The 17,049-nt window shown below is 42.8% G+C and overlaps 1 protein-coding gene across 5 annotated transcripts in view; it reads left to right on the top strand.

The window, feature by feature from the left end:
* Window positions 1-11,983, top strand: part of ARHGAP19 (Rho GTPase activating protein 19) — a 70,877-nt gene extending 58,894 nt beyond the window's left edge. For all 5 annotated transcript variants that reach the window (XM_044935226.2, XM_044935228.2, XM_025274431.3 and 2 more), the window contains 4 exons: window positions 613-711; window positions 2,721-2,831; window positions 3,359-3,437; window positions 8,149-11,983. In XM_044935226.2, the coding sequence (XP_044791161.1) occupies window positions 613-711; window positions 2,721-2,831; window positions 3,359-3,437; window positions 8,149-8,153 (294 nt within the window). In that variant the 3' untranslated portion in view covers window positions 8,154-11,983. The remainder of the gene's footprint in view (window positions 1-612; window positions 712-2,720; window positions 2,832-3,358; window positions 3,438-8,148) is intronic.
* Window positions 11,984-17,049: the final 5,066 nt, after the last annotated feature.

The raw sequence follows: 17,049 nt of genomic DNA, 5'->3' as shown, positions 1-17,049 counted from the left end.
ATTCCCCCATACCTTTCACCTAGTTCCTTCTAATGTTAACTAATGTTCCTCCTTAGTTGTCAAAACTAAGAAGTTAACATTAGTACATTACTATTAACATTGCAGACTTTATTTGGATTTTACCAGTTTTAACACTAGTATCCTTTTTCTGTTCTAGGGGCCAGTCCAGATACCACATTGCATTTAAACACACATACACACATCCTCCCGCTCTCTTTGCACTTTATTTGTGAAAGAAGGCAGATTGTTTGTCTCCCACAGTCAGGATTTTGCTGATTGCATTCCTGTGGTATTATTTAAGATGTTCCTTAGTCCTCTGTATTTGCTGTAAACTGGTGGTTAGATCTAATTCTAGAAGCTTGATCTGATTCCAATTTGATTGCTTTGGGGTATGTAGTATTTAACTTACCCTCAGGCTAATTTAATAAAATTTGACTTCTTGGTGGCATAATTTCTGCCTTTGTGATTTGCTTGCCAACCTACTAATCCATGTATATACACATTGACTTATTCCTGGACGTCTCTGGGTATTTACATTTAGCTATTAATTGTCACAGAATGCTGTCACTTGATGGGAGACTGTAACAAAATGTTCTCTATGTTTGCTTCTAGTTTAATAAGCATTCTGGGACCCAGACACCGGGACGTGAACCTTCTACTCCCCCGGTGCGGAAAAGGGCTCGCTCACGGTCCTTCAGTGGCCTCATTAAGGTAGGCATGCTGTGCTGTCATTTTCAGTGTTGATCGTGAGAAAATGTAACAATCTGGCTCTTCTTAGGCATAAACAGTTTTGTTCCATTCTTTGGGGTTCTATAAAGGGTTCGCTTATAAAGAGAAAAGGATAGAATTTGGAAATGCTTTTGATTTTCAAAGCATTCTGCTGTGTTTCAAATCAGAGAAAGGGACTCTGTGATTGGAAAAGTAAGGGGTAATAGAAATAAAGGTCCTTTGCTGTCGTCCGGGGCTAAGGACAGAGTCCTCATTCCTGATTTACTGTGCAGGTTGCTGAAGTTACGGAGAAGTGAAAAAGTTGACAGGCACTAGAAATAGATTTTCTAATAGCCTAGTGACTTTTAGGTAAACCCCACATTTTGATCACTTGTTTTCTTTTCTTCATCTAAAACTTCATTAAAAATCTTGTTTTTAAAGCAAATGCAACATATACTTCTGTGCTGTTGCTGCCATCGTTGTTTGTATATTCAGTTCACTCCGGTCTTCATGGATCATCTGAACTTGTAACTAAGGCATATTGCCAGCAGGTGGCGGTAGATAGCTGATGATGGGGGTTCAAATTTCCAGGCATCAAGAAACCAAGGAAAGTCTGTCGCTCTTCTTGGCCATAGAGATGATTGGTAATAAGGAAAGTAATAGTTAAATAAATGTTTCTCTGTGTTAGTCAAAGAAATGTTCCTTTAACTGAAGTTAGATGGCTGTAGTTTTTTCTTCATAGTGAGCTCTTCTGCTGTTGGTTCTAGAAGTATTGCTAATCGTTGCTTGAAAGGTAAGAATATAATATTCTCTTGGCATCTGCTCTCTTCTTTACTGAGAGAGAATTTAAAACTTTAGAATTATAAAAGAGCTTATAATTTTATCAGGAGAAAACATTTCAGAACAATAATTTAAACACAGTGTTAGCAAGTTTCGTAGGACAGAAGGATTAAGTGTTTTCATTGTAAATGAGGAGACTTTCAAGCTAATAATAGATGTAGGTTTCTGCTTGACAGCAAAGGAATCGTGAAAGGTCTGTTAAAAAACTCAGTGGAAGCTTTATAGCTAGTCCTGTGACTCCTGGCATGCCCTATTCAGCTTACTACGTGGTGATATCTGACTTCTGAAAGGAAGATGGACTGGCCTTATTTTTCCAGCATTTCTGTGTTTTAGCTATTTGATTTCTTTCCTGCTTTGATACCTTTTTTTGGTTAGATTTTTTCCTCCAAAATTCCTCTTATGTAAATGATTTATTGCATCAGAATATTCCTACTGATGTTTATATTGTAAAGTTTAATGTTCTAGTTTTGATATGTTCTTTTTTCGGAATTCAAATTTATTCTCTAAGGAGAAGAAAGAGAGGATTTCTTCAAAGATGGTAGAATTGTCACTGTCAGCTGTTACAGTAGGTTACATCAGCTTCTAAGCTGTTCAGAGATGAAAGGGCTTTTAGTGTTGCAGTGAATGTCAGGATAATCACATGACCTTTTTAAGAAGGCCCGTATCCTCTTGTGGTTATAATAGGAGCTCTTAGAGAATTTTTCCAAGTTTTCCAATCCTGTGTGAGGAAGACATGACAGGGAAGCAAAATCTTAGAGTGGACCTTGTGTTAAGTGTCTCTTAGTAGGGAGGGGAGGAGGGACTCGTAAAAGCTGCCAGAGACATGTCTTTAGGGAAAAAATTATACTGGTAGGTAACTGGCATTTCTTTTATGGCCTCAGAAACATTGTAATTGGCCCATATTAGTTGGTTTAAATCAACTATAAAGTTTCTTTTAATATTTCAGTCCTTAGATAGTGTAAAGAAGAATAGTGATCACCTAAAGAAGGGCAATGATCTTAGGTTTTTTAGTAACATGCTTTGACCTCTCATGTAAGATGCCTGTGGGACTCTTTAGCAGAGAGCTGAGATTTTTTAACTTAAGAAACTGTAGTGTTGAAGACCAGTATAGATATATATAATACAGATATAGTAGCTGTTTATAAATCAAATATTTTCTTTTCCTAAATCAGCGGAAGGTCCTAGGAAATCAGATGATGTCAGAAAAGAAAAACAAGTACCCTACTCCGGATTCTGTAGCCATTGGTGAATTGAAGAGAGCCAGCAAAGAAAATATGAACTCGGTAAGATACTATTCTTTGTACTTTTTCTTTGTGTGTGTTCATCTGTAGAAAAGAAGAAAATTAACATGCTGTCATTTGTTTTACTGTGTTTCTTTGGGCCATTCAGCCTTTTTTCTCTATCTTTTCATTTATGCTGATTGTCTTCTTTGTGTAGGCTTTCACTGATTCATTCAACAAACACATTTCAAGTTCAGGGAGGACATAGCCAGACATAGGCAGAAGTGACAAACGCAGTGAAATACCCAGACTCAAAGTGCTGGAGGCAGCAGTTCTTACTGGGAGACTGCACAGGGTGGGTAACATTTGAGCCAGGCCTGCCTGACACTGCATTAGCCACGGAATCATCCTTCCAGGAATGGTTACTTCATTAAGCTGGCAATAAAACAGTTAAGATTAATGGGATATGAATATGTTGGTAAAACTCTCCATATTGAAATTGAACAAGTAAATAATTCCTCTGTTAGCAAAATCTGTTTATAGGAATGATATTAGGACATTTAAGCCACTCTAAAATTTTCTTGTTGCAGTTATTTTCTGGCTCTCCAGCTGTCATGATGACACCAACAAGACTGAAATGGCCTGAGGGGAAGAAAGAGGGGAAAAAAGGTACTAATTGCACTTATCCTGTATGTCTTAGTGAATGTCGTTCCTTTCTGCATCTAGTCAGTCAGCAGCAGGTTTTGAATTCCTAGTGCGGTATGGTGGTAGTTGGAAGTGATGTAAAAATGACAAGGCTGGGTCCTTACCTTGGAGTTCATGTGGCAGATGGTTACTGAACATCTACTTAGAACTGTCCCAGGTGCTGAGGGCAGAGCTGTGAATACAGACCCACAGGGTCGCTGAATCCTCAGACAGACAGGACACATGGGAAGGATATTTTAAGAGTACTTGTTAAGCAAATTAAAAGCAAGTGTAAACTAACTTGTGAAACCAAGTACAGGAGTGCTGAGAAGGTGCTCAGCAAACATGGAACAATTGTGTTATTTTTCTGTGTAGACTTTAGCTTTGTTTATTCAATTAGGCTTTCCAAATACAGAGCTCATGCTAAAGGACTCTGGAAATCAGATCATACAACATGTTTTTAAGGATGTTTAGGGTAAAAAGGACAATTTAGTGCTGAGACTGCTGATTGCCCAAGGCTCAGCCGATAGAGGGCACTGTCTGCTGTGCTTTTCTCTGAGGAGAAATGCACATGGCTCACGGGAAAGCCCAGGGGGTCTGTGGTTAGGACCAGCCACTCCCTCTCAGCCCACTTTCTCCTCCAAAAATGGAGATAATATTAACAGTTGTATCTACTTCTTAGATTTCTAATGAGTCTCAATTAAAACAATGTTTTGAAAGCATGTTGTTGCTTGGAGAAGGCAATGGCACCCCACTCCAGTACTCTTGCCTGGAAAATCCCATGGATGGAGGAGCCTGGTAGGCTGAAGTCCATGGGATCGTGAAGAGTCGGACACGACTGAGCGACTTCACTTTCACTTTTCACTTTCATGTACTGGAGAAGGAAATGGCAACCCACTCCAATGTTCTTGCTGGAGAATCCCAGGACGGGGGAGCCTTGTGGGCTGCTGTCTATGGGGTCGCACAGAGTTGGACACGACTGAAGTGACTTAGCAGCAGCAGCAGCAGTAATTGTTACTAAGGAAAACTGGGCAAGACTTGGTCTGGTTCTATAAGGCTTGCATGGCAGATGAAGTAATTTCTGGTTTGATATGCTCATTTTACCATTGAAATACAAGCATACTTACTGTTTGAGACATAAGCAATAGAATGAGAACAAAAGCCCAATCCTTACAGATGAATCTTTATTCTTTTCTAGGAAATTAGATTTCAGTATGGTCTTCTTACTTATCCTTGAATGAACGATGTGAACTCTCTCTTCTTTCCTTGTTGCCTCTGACTTGTAGGCTCAGTTGACTGACTGAGGCAAGTTCAGGGTTTGGAGTATGTGTGTCTAAAGATTTCTACTTGTATCATCTAAGTCCAAACCAAGCATAAGTTAGTTTTGAAGGATACATTTGTTTGTAGTAGTTACACCTTTTATTGCTTTCATTTTTGAAGATAATCAAGAAATACTGTCTATGTCGACAGCTCTACTTTTAGAAGAAAGAAATGCATTAAAAAAATAAGCTAGTTTAATATTTTACCAAGAAGTTTTAGAGCAGGGATTCTTCCTGTTTACTGTGGACTTTCTAAGGGCTCTGATAAAGTTCCTGGTATTATTGATGGAGTTTTATGTGTAGGTGCATATGAACATCTTTCTGGAAGAGAGAATATATAGTTTTTATAAGATTCTCAAAAATGTTAATGATTCAGAAAAGTGGAGGCCCACAGATAATGAATGACCTCCCACTGGCTTAGGCAGTGGTATTTTCACTTTACCTTCTCCCTGTTCACTTGCTCTGTCTGGGAACACCTGTGGGTGTCATGACTTTACACTATTCTCCTTCTTTTCCTTCCTCTTAATTTTTTTCCATCTCTGCAGTGCTTTACTGTCGTCTGCTTCCCCTTCCCTCTTTTCATGTTTTTTCAGTGCTCTGTCTTAAGGCTCTGCCTGTCCCTCCCCTCCCCGCCATGCCTGTCCCCTTAGCAGTTTGGTCTACTTTTGCAGCTCAGTTCTGTTCTCTGATACCCTTTCCCCAGCCTGCAGCTCCAGATCTGAACTCTGTCTAGTCTCCAGGTCCACAGATCCAAGTGCCTGCCATCCCTTTCTTTTACACAATGAATACAGTACTAGATTTTTTTTTTTTTTTTGATGTTGATTTTATTAAAGGAACAAATTTTTTTTTGAAGAAGATAATGCAATTTTATTATCATCATCATAGTGTATACCCAAAGACATGTATTTAGCCTGGAGTTTCTCAGGTGGCACTATTGACATTTTAAATCAGATAATTCTTTGCTGTGGGGAGCTGTCCTGTGCATTGTGTGAGAGTTCGTAGCATTCCTGGTCTCTACTCGCTGGATGCCAGTACCCTTCTTCCCATTGTAACCAGTGTCTGCCCCCTGACATTGCCAAATATCCCTTTCAGGGGAGGAGGCAGAATCACTCGCAGATGAGAACTGCTGATTTAGCACCTTTGTATTAATGGGTATTATTTTCAGCAGTCAGAATTCTAGCCATTGTTCAAAGCCCAGCCTTAACCCTACCTCCTCTGCGAAATCTTCTTTGGCTAACTCAGACAAATGTACTTTTTCCTTTGAACTCTTAATGACATTGCTAAAATGTTGACATTTAATGTGATTTATCTAGTTATTTACTTCATATGTTTTGTGTTACTTCTTTAGCTAGTTTCTCTTTTGGAAGACAAAGGCCAAACTTAATGTATTTGTGACCCCCCGCCCTTGTCTTCTGCACAGTAATGACTACCTTGCATCCAGGAGGCATTTAGTAAACATTCGCTGGCGAGAGGAGTAGTGGTGGTAAGAATATGAGCTTTGAGTTCAGTTAGACTAGGTTTTAGTCCGCAGCCTTAATAGCTATATATCTTAGGGCAAGTTCATTTGCATAGGCTTCAGATTCTTTACCTATAAAATGGCAAGAACATTACTTCATGCAGTTTTTTGTGAGAGTGAATGAGACAATGTACATAAAGAATTCAGCAATGCCTGGCACAAAATACGCACTCAGTAAAGCTAGTTTGCCATTAAGATGATTTAATAAAGTGAGATTAGGGCAAGAGAACAAAATGATACTTACTTGGTAGAGACTAAACAATTCTCAGTTAGACTCTCTAACCCGCAGTTCCGTTCAGTTCAGTCGCTCAGTCGTGTCTGACTCTTTGTGACCCCATGGACTGCAGCACGCCAGGCCTCCCTGTCCATCACCAACTCCCGGAGTTTACTCAAACTCACATCCATTGAGTCAGTGATGCCATCCAACTATCTCATCTTCTGTCGTGCCCTTCTCCTCCCACCTTCAATCTCAGCATCAGGGTCTTTTCAGATGAGTCAGCTCTTCACATCAGGTGGCCAAAATATTGGAGTTTAAGCTTCAGCATCAGTCCTACCAATGAACATCCAGGACTGATCTCCTTTAGGATGGACTGGTTGGATCTCCTTGCAGTCCAAGGGACTCTCAAGAGTCTTCTCCAACACCACAGTTCAAAAGCATCAATTCTTCGGCATTCAGCTTTCTTTATAGTCCAACTCTCACATCCATACATGACCACTGAAAAACCATAGCCTTGACTAGATGGACCTTTGTTGGCAAAGTAATGTCTCTGCTTTTTAATATGCTGTCTAGGTTGGTCATCGGAGAAGGCAATGGCACCCCACTCCAGTACTCTTGCCTGGAAAATCCCATGGATGGAGGAGCCTGGTAGGCTGCAGTCCATGGGATCGCTAAGAGTGGGACACGACTGAGCGACTTCACTTTCACTTTCACTTTCTTGCATTGGAGAAGGAAATGGCAACCCACTCCAGTATTCTTGCCTGGAGAATCCCAGGGATGGGGGAGCCTGGTGGGCTGCCGTCTGTGGGGTCGCACAGAGTCGGACACGACTGAAGCGACTTAGCAGCAACAGCAGCAGGTTGGTCATAACTTTTCTTCTGAGGAGTAAGCGTCTTCTAATTTCATGGCTGCAGTCATCATTTGCAGTGATTTTGGAGCCCCCCAAAATAAAATCTGTCACTGTTTCCACTGTTTCCCCATCTATTCCCCAAGCATAAGTTATTTTTGAAGGATACGTTGGTATCCCATTACATGACATGATGGGACCAGATGCCATGATCTTAGTTTTCTGAATGCTGAGTTTTAAGCCAACTTTTTCACTCTCCTCTTTCACTTTCATCAAGAGTCTCTTTAGTTCTTCTTTGCTTTCTGCCATAAGGGTGGTGTCATCTGCATATCTGAGGTTATTGATATTTCTCCCAGCAATCTTGATTCCAGCTTGTGCTTCATCCAGCTCAGCATTTCTCATGATGTACTCTGCAGATAAGTTAAATAAGCAGGGTAACAATATACAGCCTTGACATACTCCTTTCCCTATTTGGAACCAGTCTGTTGTTCCACGTCCAGTTGTAACTGTTGCTTCCTGATCTGCATATAGATTTCTCAAGAAGCAGGTCAGGTGGTCTTGTATTCCCATCTCTTTAATTTTCCACAGTTGTGATCCACACAGTCAAAGGCTTTGGCATAGTCAATAAAACAGAAGTAGATGTTTTTCTCTGTTTCTCTTGCTTTTTCGATGATCCAACAGATCTCTAACCCTCACATTGTAGAAAATACTAAGTATTTATTTCTCTAGCTTTTAGGTGGGATATTTGCAGAAATAAATACTTACAAATGTATTTAATGTTCCTTTTTCTGTTTCAGCCTAGGATTCTTCTGAAGGATCCAGAGTTTTCCTGTTGTCCACCCAGAATTCTTCCTTCTGTGGCCCCATGGCCGTGACCACCCACAGAGAAGCTGGGACTTGCAGCGCGCCTGCTGTGTGTTGAATTGTGAAAGTCAACTAATCCTGTGACTCAACTGATACCTCTAACCTCACTCAGCGGAGATGTCTGCAGATTCTGCCTACTAAACCGGTGCTAGCGACTCTCTCTCTCTTTAAAAAAAGTGTTCTGGGGAAACCACTAAACAGCCAAACCAGCTTACACACAGCACGTCAATGAGCAGAACCAGGCAGGCTCCTCTGCCTAGTCCATGTGTTTGTTTAGGCAGGTTCTGTTTGTTGAAAATTTGAAGTTTGTGCTCAGCTGCAGTGATTTTTTAAAAAAAGTACAGACAATCCTAGTGGATTGATGTTATTCTTAACGGATAGTTTGGACTTTTCTCTGTTTTGATAGTATTGGGGATATGTTGGGTATTGTTTTTGTTTATTTGTTTTTTCTTATTTTTTAAAAAGCCATATTTTGGATAGGTAGTTGAAATGGGGTCTAAGCCAGATGTCTTTTCTCTTTTTCACCTTAAGCTCTTTGTCTTATGAGGCTGTACTCCTCAGTACCTATTTGTGTCCAAAGAATTTATCGCTTTCCTGAGAATTTTTTTTTTTATGATTTCTTGGGCCTGAGATTATAGGTGTTTGGCCTGTAGTATTGAATAATTCAGAATGATGCAATATCTTAACAAATGATGTTGAACTGTGTCCTTTCCTCCCTCCTTCCTTTCTGTCTCCCTCCCTGTCTTCCTCTTTCCTCAGTGATGTCAGAATAGTCATATGGTTGCTGAACTCCTTCCTCCATCCAGATTCTTCTCACCTAAAACATCTCTGGTGCCAATGTGGTGCCTTCTGTGCCCAGTCACTGTGACTCAAGGCATATCACCAACAGTTTACTTGAGGCTTGCTGAAATACCTGTATGTAGTGGAAGCTCCGGCGTAGGATTAGGCTGGAGCTGGCTTTATGGCCAGGACGACTCCTGATGGATGAGATTATACTGCATCCTTCTAAGGGATCAGGTGTGCAGGCTGGACCGTCTCCTGAGAGCAAGCTGGAGTTCAGAGGACAGAAGCGAGCATCTTTCTCTGCAGGACTGAGAGATTTAAAGGAAAGAATGTTCTTGTTTGGAAGCAGTTGTGGTTTATCACCTGTGTTCAAGAATGGCTGCTGGCCCGCCCCTTTCCTTGTCACAGTGGGCACCAGGAGTAGTTTGGAGATGGGCTGGAGCTTTGACTGGGTTGGGGATGTTCACATGTGTTTGAGAGGAGTGGCAAGGCTCTGATCCAGTGTGAGACATCACTGTCCAGAGAGCAGCAGGGCAGGAGGGAGCTTATGCCTGCTCTGTTCGATATGTGACCATTCTTACCCTGTGTGCCGGAGCTGAGTCAGGCCTCAGGGGAGAGGCAGTTGCCCAGCAAACTGACTTCTGCCCTATTTTTAAACTGTTGAAATGGTGTGTTATTGCTGAAACAAAACATGGTTCTGGGGAGCGCAGTTTGCTTTTGTATGGAAGTCAGTCTTGTCCGCTGTATTCTCTGTTTTTTCTGCCACTGTAACAACAGTAGTGGAGAACAATGGGAAGTTTGGCCATCCAACTTGATCGATTGTGAATAATAGATGGCTAGGAGTATAAAGCTGCTCAAAAGTCCCTTTCTCTACAGTAGTTTTATGTCATTCTTAAAAAATACTTATTAGCAAGTTCATACATGTAGGGTTCTATTTGACTTTTTTCCTTATAAAATTTCTTGCACCAGCTATCAGTGAGTTCAAACAGACCCCTTTTGGTATGGCCAGGTGAAAGTGGTGTCCTCCCTTAACTCAATACTTGCTCTCTTAGTTTGTCTAAGCGTCGCATCCTGGAGTGGTGTGGTCTGCTAAACGTGGTCTGGCACAGGTGGAGGGAGCGGAGCAGTGGCCTCATACCTCCTTGTCATCGAGGTGCTTCTGTGGTTCTGTTTGAGGGAGGCTCTATTTGAGGTTTAGTTGGTTGAGTGCAGTTAGTAATCCAGGCTTAATCCAGGCTGGTGCTCTGGGGCTGGGGTGGCGAGAGATCCTGTCATGTGTTTTTATATAGCCTGCCCCTTTGGGCAGTTTATGTGGGTATTTGGGTATGTGTGTTCCATTAAAGTATTTATTAAATAAGATTTCCCTTGCTGTAAGGGTATGATAGGTCTTTTCTTGTTTGTTTTTTTAACAGAAGCTGTGATGTAGTTGGAATCCAGATTTGAGAAATAAACAGCATAACCTCTTCTGCCTTATAATATGTAACTGTTCTAATCCTGTGGAATCTTAACAGAGAATGAAAAAACAAAGACCTTTTAAGCATTTGCTACAGGAGGATACTGTTGCCCTTCTGACTTGGTGGGCAGGCATTTTTGAGCCAGTATTCAACAATTTAAAAAATATGTAATATTTAAAAATTCTGTTTTATGTTTGTTTTTCATGTTAAAACAATTTCTTTGGAAATGCCTCTTGTTTTTAAATTTTCCTTTGTTTCTGGGGTCAGTTGCGGTGGATTTTGATGTAATATTAATGGGAGGCAGTATATCTTGTGTGGGCTCAAGCATAAAAAATGCAGACCACTTCCTTAATTCAGATCAGTTGGCACTGGGTGAGCTATCGTGGTTGAATCAGTGAAAACCTTGGGCACTGGACTTTCTAACTTTCTAACTTGGTTCAGTGGTGCAGTGTTCCTGCTTTGAAAGACTCCACTGCAGCAACAAAAGAGGATTAGATGATACTGATTGTACCTGAGTGCCAAAACACAGTCAGGGAGGTGGTACCTCATGAATGGAAACTGAAACTGTGGTTGGCCCTCCACCAGCTCATTACCCCGAACGATTCTTCCGTAGTCAGCAATGACAGTGGGCTGCCTTGGGAAACAGAGCAATTTGGGGTTAACTGCGGTGATCACTGGGTGTTCCAGCGGTGGCTGTTTTGTTGGCTTGTAAGAAAGCCAGTGGTTCCAGAGTGTCAGAGCAGAGCCATTCTCTCCTCTGGAACAGCAGTGTTTCTGTTCAGCTTTCCTCATAGAAACCTCTGTTAGGATACGGTTTAAAACACCGCCTTCCGGGAGATCCTGTGGTTGCAGAATGGTCTCTCGACTTCATCTGCTTCCTTACTTCCTGCAGAGCCTCACACAGATGCTTGAAACTGGCTTTCATTCTGAAGTCTTTTCTGAGTAGAATTCCTTTCCCCACGAGAGAGCTGTATCCATCTGGAAGCCTTGGTACTGAAGACAGGACCTGGATCCAAAGCTGGATACCAGCAGTTGGCAGGACTGCTGTAGAAATTGGGGAAGATTCAGGTTTATAAGAAGGACAAGCTTTTCAGACCAGTGGTAATTAATCCGATCTAAAACTCACTGTGGGAAAGCTGGCTTTCCTCCGCAGGTCATGCTGAGCTGTTTCCACAGGTGGAGAGTGGATGGGAGGGCTGGCGAGGAGGTGGAGTTAAGACTTAATAGCCTGAGTGCTTGGGTTACCATGGAAACTAGAGTGTGCGAGGCCACAGCAGATGCTAAAGAGCCATTGAGCACTCCCCCAGACATGTTTGGGGACCAGCAGAACTGCTTGGGAAAAGCACCCCTGCCCCAGGGTCCTTTCTACATAGCAAGGCTTGCCTTTTCACTACCCCCAAGCTCGCTCAACAAGAGAAGCAAGGTTTCTTAACTGTCTAACCATTTTTAATTTTTTCATTCTTATTCAACTATATCCTTTATATATATATATGTAACTGTAAAGAAACATGTATTGTTTTTCTTTTATATTCATGTAATATTCTGAAATTAAATTTCTTTTGTTTCATATCTATAGGCTTTGATCAGTCTCTTCATTTACATTTGACTGATGGGTTATTTTAAAGAGAGGTTGCCTCTTAAAAAAATTGTTTTCAGTTTGACTGAGTTGTTATGACAGAGGTGGCCTCTTGTTCTGAGGACTAGGACACTAAGAACAGTGTGTCTTTGGCTTGCTCTCCAGCTGGGTGGGTGGGTTCAGGGGGAGTAGGGCTTTTTTGGCTGATTGGAAATGGGATTGGAACCTCTGGGAATTTTGAGTTTCCTGATTTCCCTTGGCTGAGTCCAGAATGCTTTGCCCAGATTTCGGTTTCTCACATAATCTTTATTTCCTCATTTAAAATAAGGAGTGATGGTTATAGTAACAGTGAAAACCAAGTGACATTTCCATCTAGGCCAGCAAGCTGCAGTGTTTAGACAACTCTGCTTGAGATGTTGTTTCTGTCACTTACATATGTGGGCTTGGGCATGTTCCCCACTCTGTAAGGGAGTGGGTAACGATAGCATCTCAATGATGCCATGCTCAAGAGGCACGTGTAAGGGCTTAGCACAAAGGTTTTAATCTGGAGTTTGTGATTTCAGGAATCTTTTGCTCCTGTAATTCTATGTAAAATTTTGTGTATGTTTGAATTTTTCTAAGGCAGAGATTTTCAGAGCCTCCATAAGAATCCCAGAGGAGTCCTTGGCCACTAAATACGGAGCACCACTAGCCTTACACAGTGCCTGGCAGATGGCAGGTATTCATTAAATGTTAACTTGCTCTCTCTCTGCCAAGGACACATTTTATCATCAGCTGCTTACTGATGCTGACATGGTTATTTTTGATAACAAAAGAGTTACATCCAGAATAGAAATAAAAAACTCTTGTTTTTGCTCCATTACCTGCCTATGTGTTCCTCTTGAGCTGTGTTAGCTCCCTAAGGTGCCACTCAGACCGTCTGTCACTCTCCCCTCATCCCCCAAGGACCAGTTCATATTATTTGCAATAGAAAAAGGAGCTAGTTCTGTTCCTTTAAAGTGTGGAGGGACTCCTAACAGCACATGGGAAACTCAGTAATGCAAAAGGAAAAGGGGTAGAGGGACAGGAGATACTCTGAAAAATAGGAAGAGGCTCAAATGTGTAGTCCAGTGCTGAGCACATGACCATTAATCATTGAGTAACAGAACGGAGTGAAGAAGCAGACATGCATACACAGCGGGGTGAGGAGGTGGGAAAGAGAGAACTGGGAAGAGTCTTCCTGCTCTCTCCCCCTCCAGGGCCTTTGTGCCCCATGGCAGGTGGCCCATTTTTGCCCCCCCTAAATTCCTGAATTAGAAGCACAGAGAGTGGGAATGGTGAAGAAGCCTGAGACCTAGGCTAGAGGGTTGTGGTGGGACCATCAGGTTTGTTCAGTGCTTCTTTTATGTCCTAGCCTCTTAAATTCCCTATAAAAAGCAAAACCAAAAATGGGGGTTGAGCAGTGGCCAGGTCTTGATCCTTAATATCTTATCCTTTATTGGAAGCACCCAGTGCCCAGATCCCCAGTCTTCGGCCTTGGAACCAGTATGCAGATTAGTAGGAGGGGCCCTTGGTGTCATTGTTAGCTTTCTCCTTTTATTACTGGAAGTCAGTCTTTTAAAATTTTCGATGCCTTGGCCCCAAGGAATGCTTAATTCAGTACAGCCATATCCGTGGGCAACAAAGAAGGGAAACAGACTGTCTTAAAATTGTACCTGTGGAAGCCATTCCTCGGCACCAAAGTCGGGGATGCTTTTAAGAGCTTCTCCTGCCTGTGTACTTGCCAGTTTTCCAATATTGGAAGAAGAATATAATAGGGCCTCTAAGGAATTCACGTCTGAATGAAAAATTAATACCACAATTTTTTGAGTGCTTATGTACTAAGCTTTGTGCTGGCCGATTAATTCCTTCTCTCGTTAAAGTCATACATCTCTGTGAAGTATTCTTTTATTTTTTGTCTCTCTGTGAAGTATTCTTAACTCCAGTTTTATAGTAAAAGACACATATGAAGAGTTTAATGTATCCATTGTCAACTAAAAAGCGGTAGAGTCAAGGTTAACATCCAGGGCTTTAAGAACTGTGGTCTGAAGCAGGGTCACACACCCAATGTCTGTAGGAGCCAGGAAGGAAGTGTAAGGTCATGAAAACAACAACTGCTTTGAGAGATTGAAAAACACCATGGGAGGGACTTCCCTGGTGGTTTAGTGGCAAAGACTCTGAGCTCCCAGTGCAAGGGGCCTGGATTCAATCCCTGGTCAGGAAACTAGATCCGACGTGCTGCACTAAAGATCCAGCATGTTGCAATGAGTATTGAAGACCCTGTATGCGTCAACTAAGACCTGTAACCAAATACATAAATATTAAAGGAAAAACAAATTGTATACAAGTTCCTCCCACTGGCTATCTTCAAATGAACAGCCAAACAGATGAGAATAAAGGGAGCTATCACATGATGGAAAAACTCCTAATAAGTCCACAAAACTGGGGGAGGGGTGAATTGGGAAGAACAGGGCCAAGTATAAAGGAAAATAAAAATACAATGACACTTAAAAAACCCAAAAACCATGGGAGCCAAACACAAGCCCTCCAGTCTGGCTTTGGCCCTCAAGCCCCACGTGGCATCTTCTGCACAGCGCTGCGCCGCTCCCACTGGGACCCGGGTCTCCATGGACTTTCTCCAGCGATGCCCAGTGCTGGCTCTGGGGTGATAGCCTGGTGTGCCCTCCAGGAACAGTGTTCAGACCCAGGAGGGTTAGTGCCCACTGAAACACACCACACCCCCACCGGAAAGTCTATCCTCATTTGTTGCTCTCCCACATGCATTGCCCAGTGTGGTAGCCTCTGGCCACATGTGGATACTGAGCACTTGAAATGTGGCCAGTCTAAATTAAGATGTTCTCTAAGTGTGAAATACACCCCAGAATTCAAAGAATAAGAAAAAGAATATAAAAATGTCTCTAATTTTATATTGATTCCTTGATATTTTAGTATATTGTTTAATTATTAAAATTAATCTTACCTGTTTATTTTTATCTTTTTAACGTGATTGCTAGAAAATATTAAATTACATATATGACTTATGTTGCTTTTCCCCCCACAACTCCTGGGGCTCTAATCCGAGGCTATTCTTTCTTCCCCAGAACCTATTCCTCAACTCCATCAGTTCCTGTGGTCACACCACCTCTTTTCTTTTAGTCCTGAGACCACCATGGGGAGTGGAGGGGAGGGCAGAAAAAAGCAGTGACAGGTTTATCCTTTGGCTTCTCTGGGCTTGGCTCCTGCCATTCATGGCTGGCTCTGGGAATCCTCAGCGTGGTCCAGCTCACCAGTACCTGTGGGCTGCAGCCCTGGGGCGGTGAGGTTCCTACAAGAGGACTTCGCTCAGGGTGTGTGTCAAGCGCTGCCTGTCTCTCCCAGAGGGGGCGCTGCCCTTTAGGGTTTGTCCATGTTGTGATCCATCAAGATATTTTTAAGTTAATGAATTCACAGTAGGTGGCGTGTATCCTGTATTTTCCATGTGGATAAAAATGTTGCTATAAACTGTGGAGACTGAAATGTGTGTGTATTAAGAAGGCTCTTCCTATTCCTAGATGCAGACAGCTACTGAAAGCAGAGATGGAAGCTGTGCTGATCAGAGGAGAGGAAACATTAAAAATGTAACCTCCCTCCCCCATTCCCCATTGTCCTAGGCATAAGGACCCATTAGGCATACTGTACAGCTTGGCAGTCTAGGGCCAGGGCCTTCTGCCTCTTGCTGGTGAAAAGCCCTTGGGACTTAGTGGAAACCTCATGCCCCAGTAATCCAGGCTTTATTAAGCACTTGAATGTAGCTGAAATTGACCATTGATGAGGGGTCTTGGATGGCAGCCTTGAACATTCGCTGTATGTGCTGCATTGAACTAACTGGGGCGAAGAGGAGAGACATGGCCCTCCTCCTGGTCTCTGCTTCGCTTTCCCCAGCCTCCTCTTTCCCGACGAGTCTAGAAACCATCTGGTTTGGAGGAAAGGGAGGATATATTTAGTCTCAAGGAGAGATAGATGTGGAGTCAGAGCCAGTCAGAGCTGCCTGGGACTCAGCAGAAGTGGTGGCACTTGGGGTCCCTGTGCACAGGGGAGGGGCTCTGAGGACACCGGCTTTCCCACGCCTGCTTCAGCCAGGGCGCGCCCCTGTCTCTGGCTTAGAGTAAGATTTTTACTCTTACTGGCAGAAACAGAGATTTGGAAAGATGGTGAGTTGGGGCTGAGATGAGCCAGCACGTGAGTGGCAGTGAGAGGCAGTGCGGACCCTTGAGTTCATGTCTCTCTTCAAATCAACTCTACCAAGTGTACCGTTTGATAGGCTTTGACAGATTTCTCCATCCCTGAAGCTCACACCCCAATTAAGATATATGACATCCCTATCACTTCAGAAAGTTCTCTCCTGCCACTCAAGAGTCAATCCCCCACATGCCTGCCCCAGGCTGCCATCTCATTTCTGTCACTGGAGATTATTTATGTCACGAATCCCATCTCCTAATTTGTAGTGAGTGTGTTGACAGTATCTCCTTTCACTCCCTGGCTGACTGTACCTGTTTTGAGGTGGAGGAGGGAAGACCCTTGTTTCTGTATTTCTGGGACCCATGGCAGGAAAGGAGAGGACTGATTGTGGGCTTTTGGAGACCTGAGTTCCTTGAAGGCAGGAGCTGTTCATGTTCTGTTCCCACGATGCTTCATATAGTGCCTGGCACAGAGAAGGCTCTTAGTAAATGTACTGAACTGGATCAGACCTGTCCGGTAACAGAAGGATCATCTGTCGGGGAAGCTGGTTCCTTCCTGGATGGAAATGTGCTGAGGGTGCTGGTGCCTGTCACCGAGGAACACAGGAGGACTTGGGCTTTCTTGCATTGAGTGGTAGATGCCATGGCTGGAGCTATATCCAGTCTTCTTGGTTCTGCCCTTGCGATGCAGTGCAGTGGGAGAGACAGTGGATTCTAATGTCACCCAGGAAGTGGCAACGTAGAGCTGAGTGCTGTCGAAGCAGAGACGGGGGCACAGAGTCTAAC

The sequence above is a fragment of the Bubalus bubalis genome, chromosome 23 (genome assembly GCF_019923935.1).
Source record: "Bubalus bubalis isolate 160015118507 breed Murrah chromosome 23, NDDB_SH_1, whole genome shotgun sequence".
NCBI lineage: Eukaryota > Metazoa > Chordata > Mammalia > Artiodactyla > Bovidae > Bubalus > Bubalus bubalis.
This window is presented reverse-complemented; position numbering and strand designations above follow the sequence as displayed.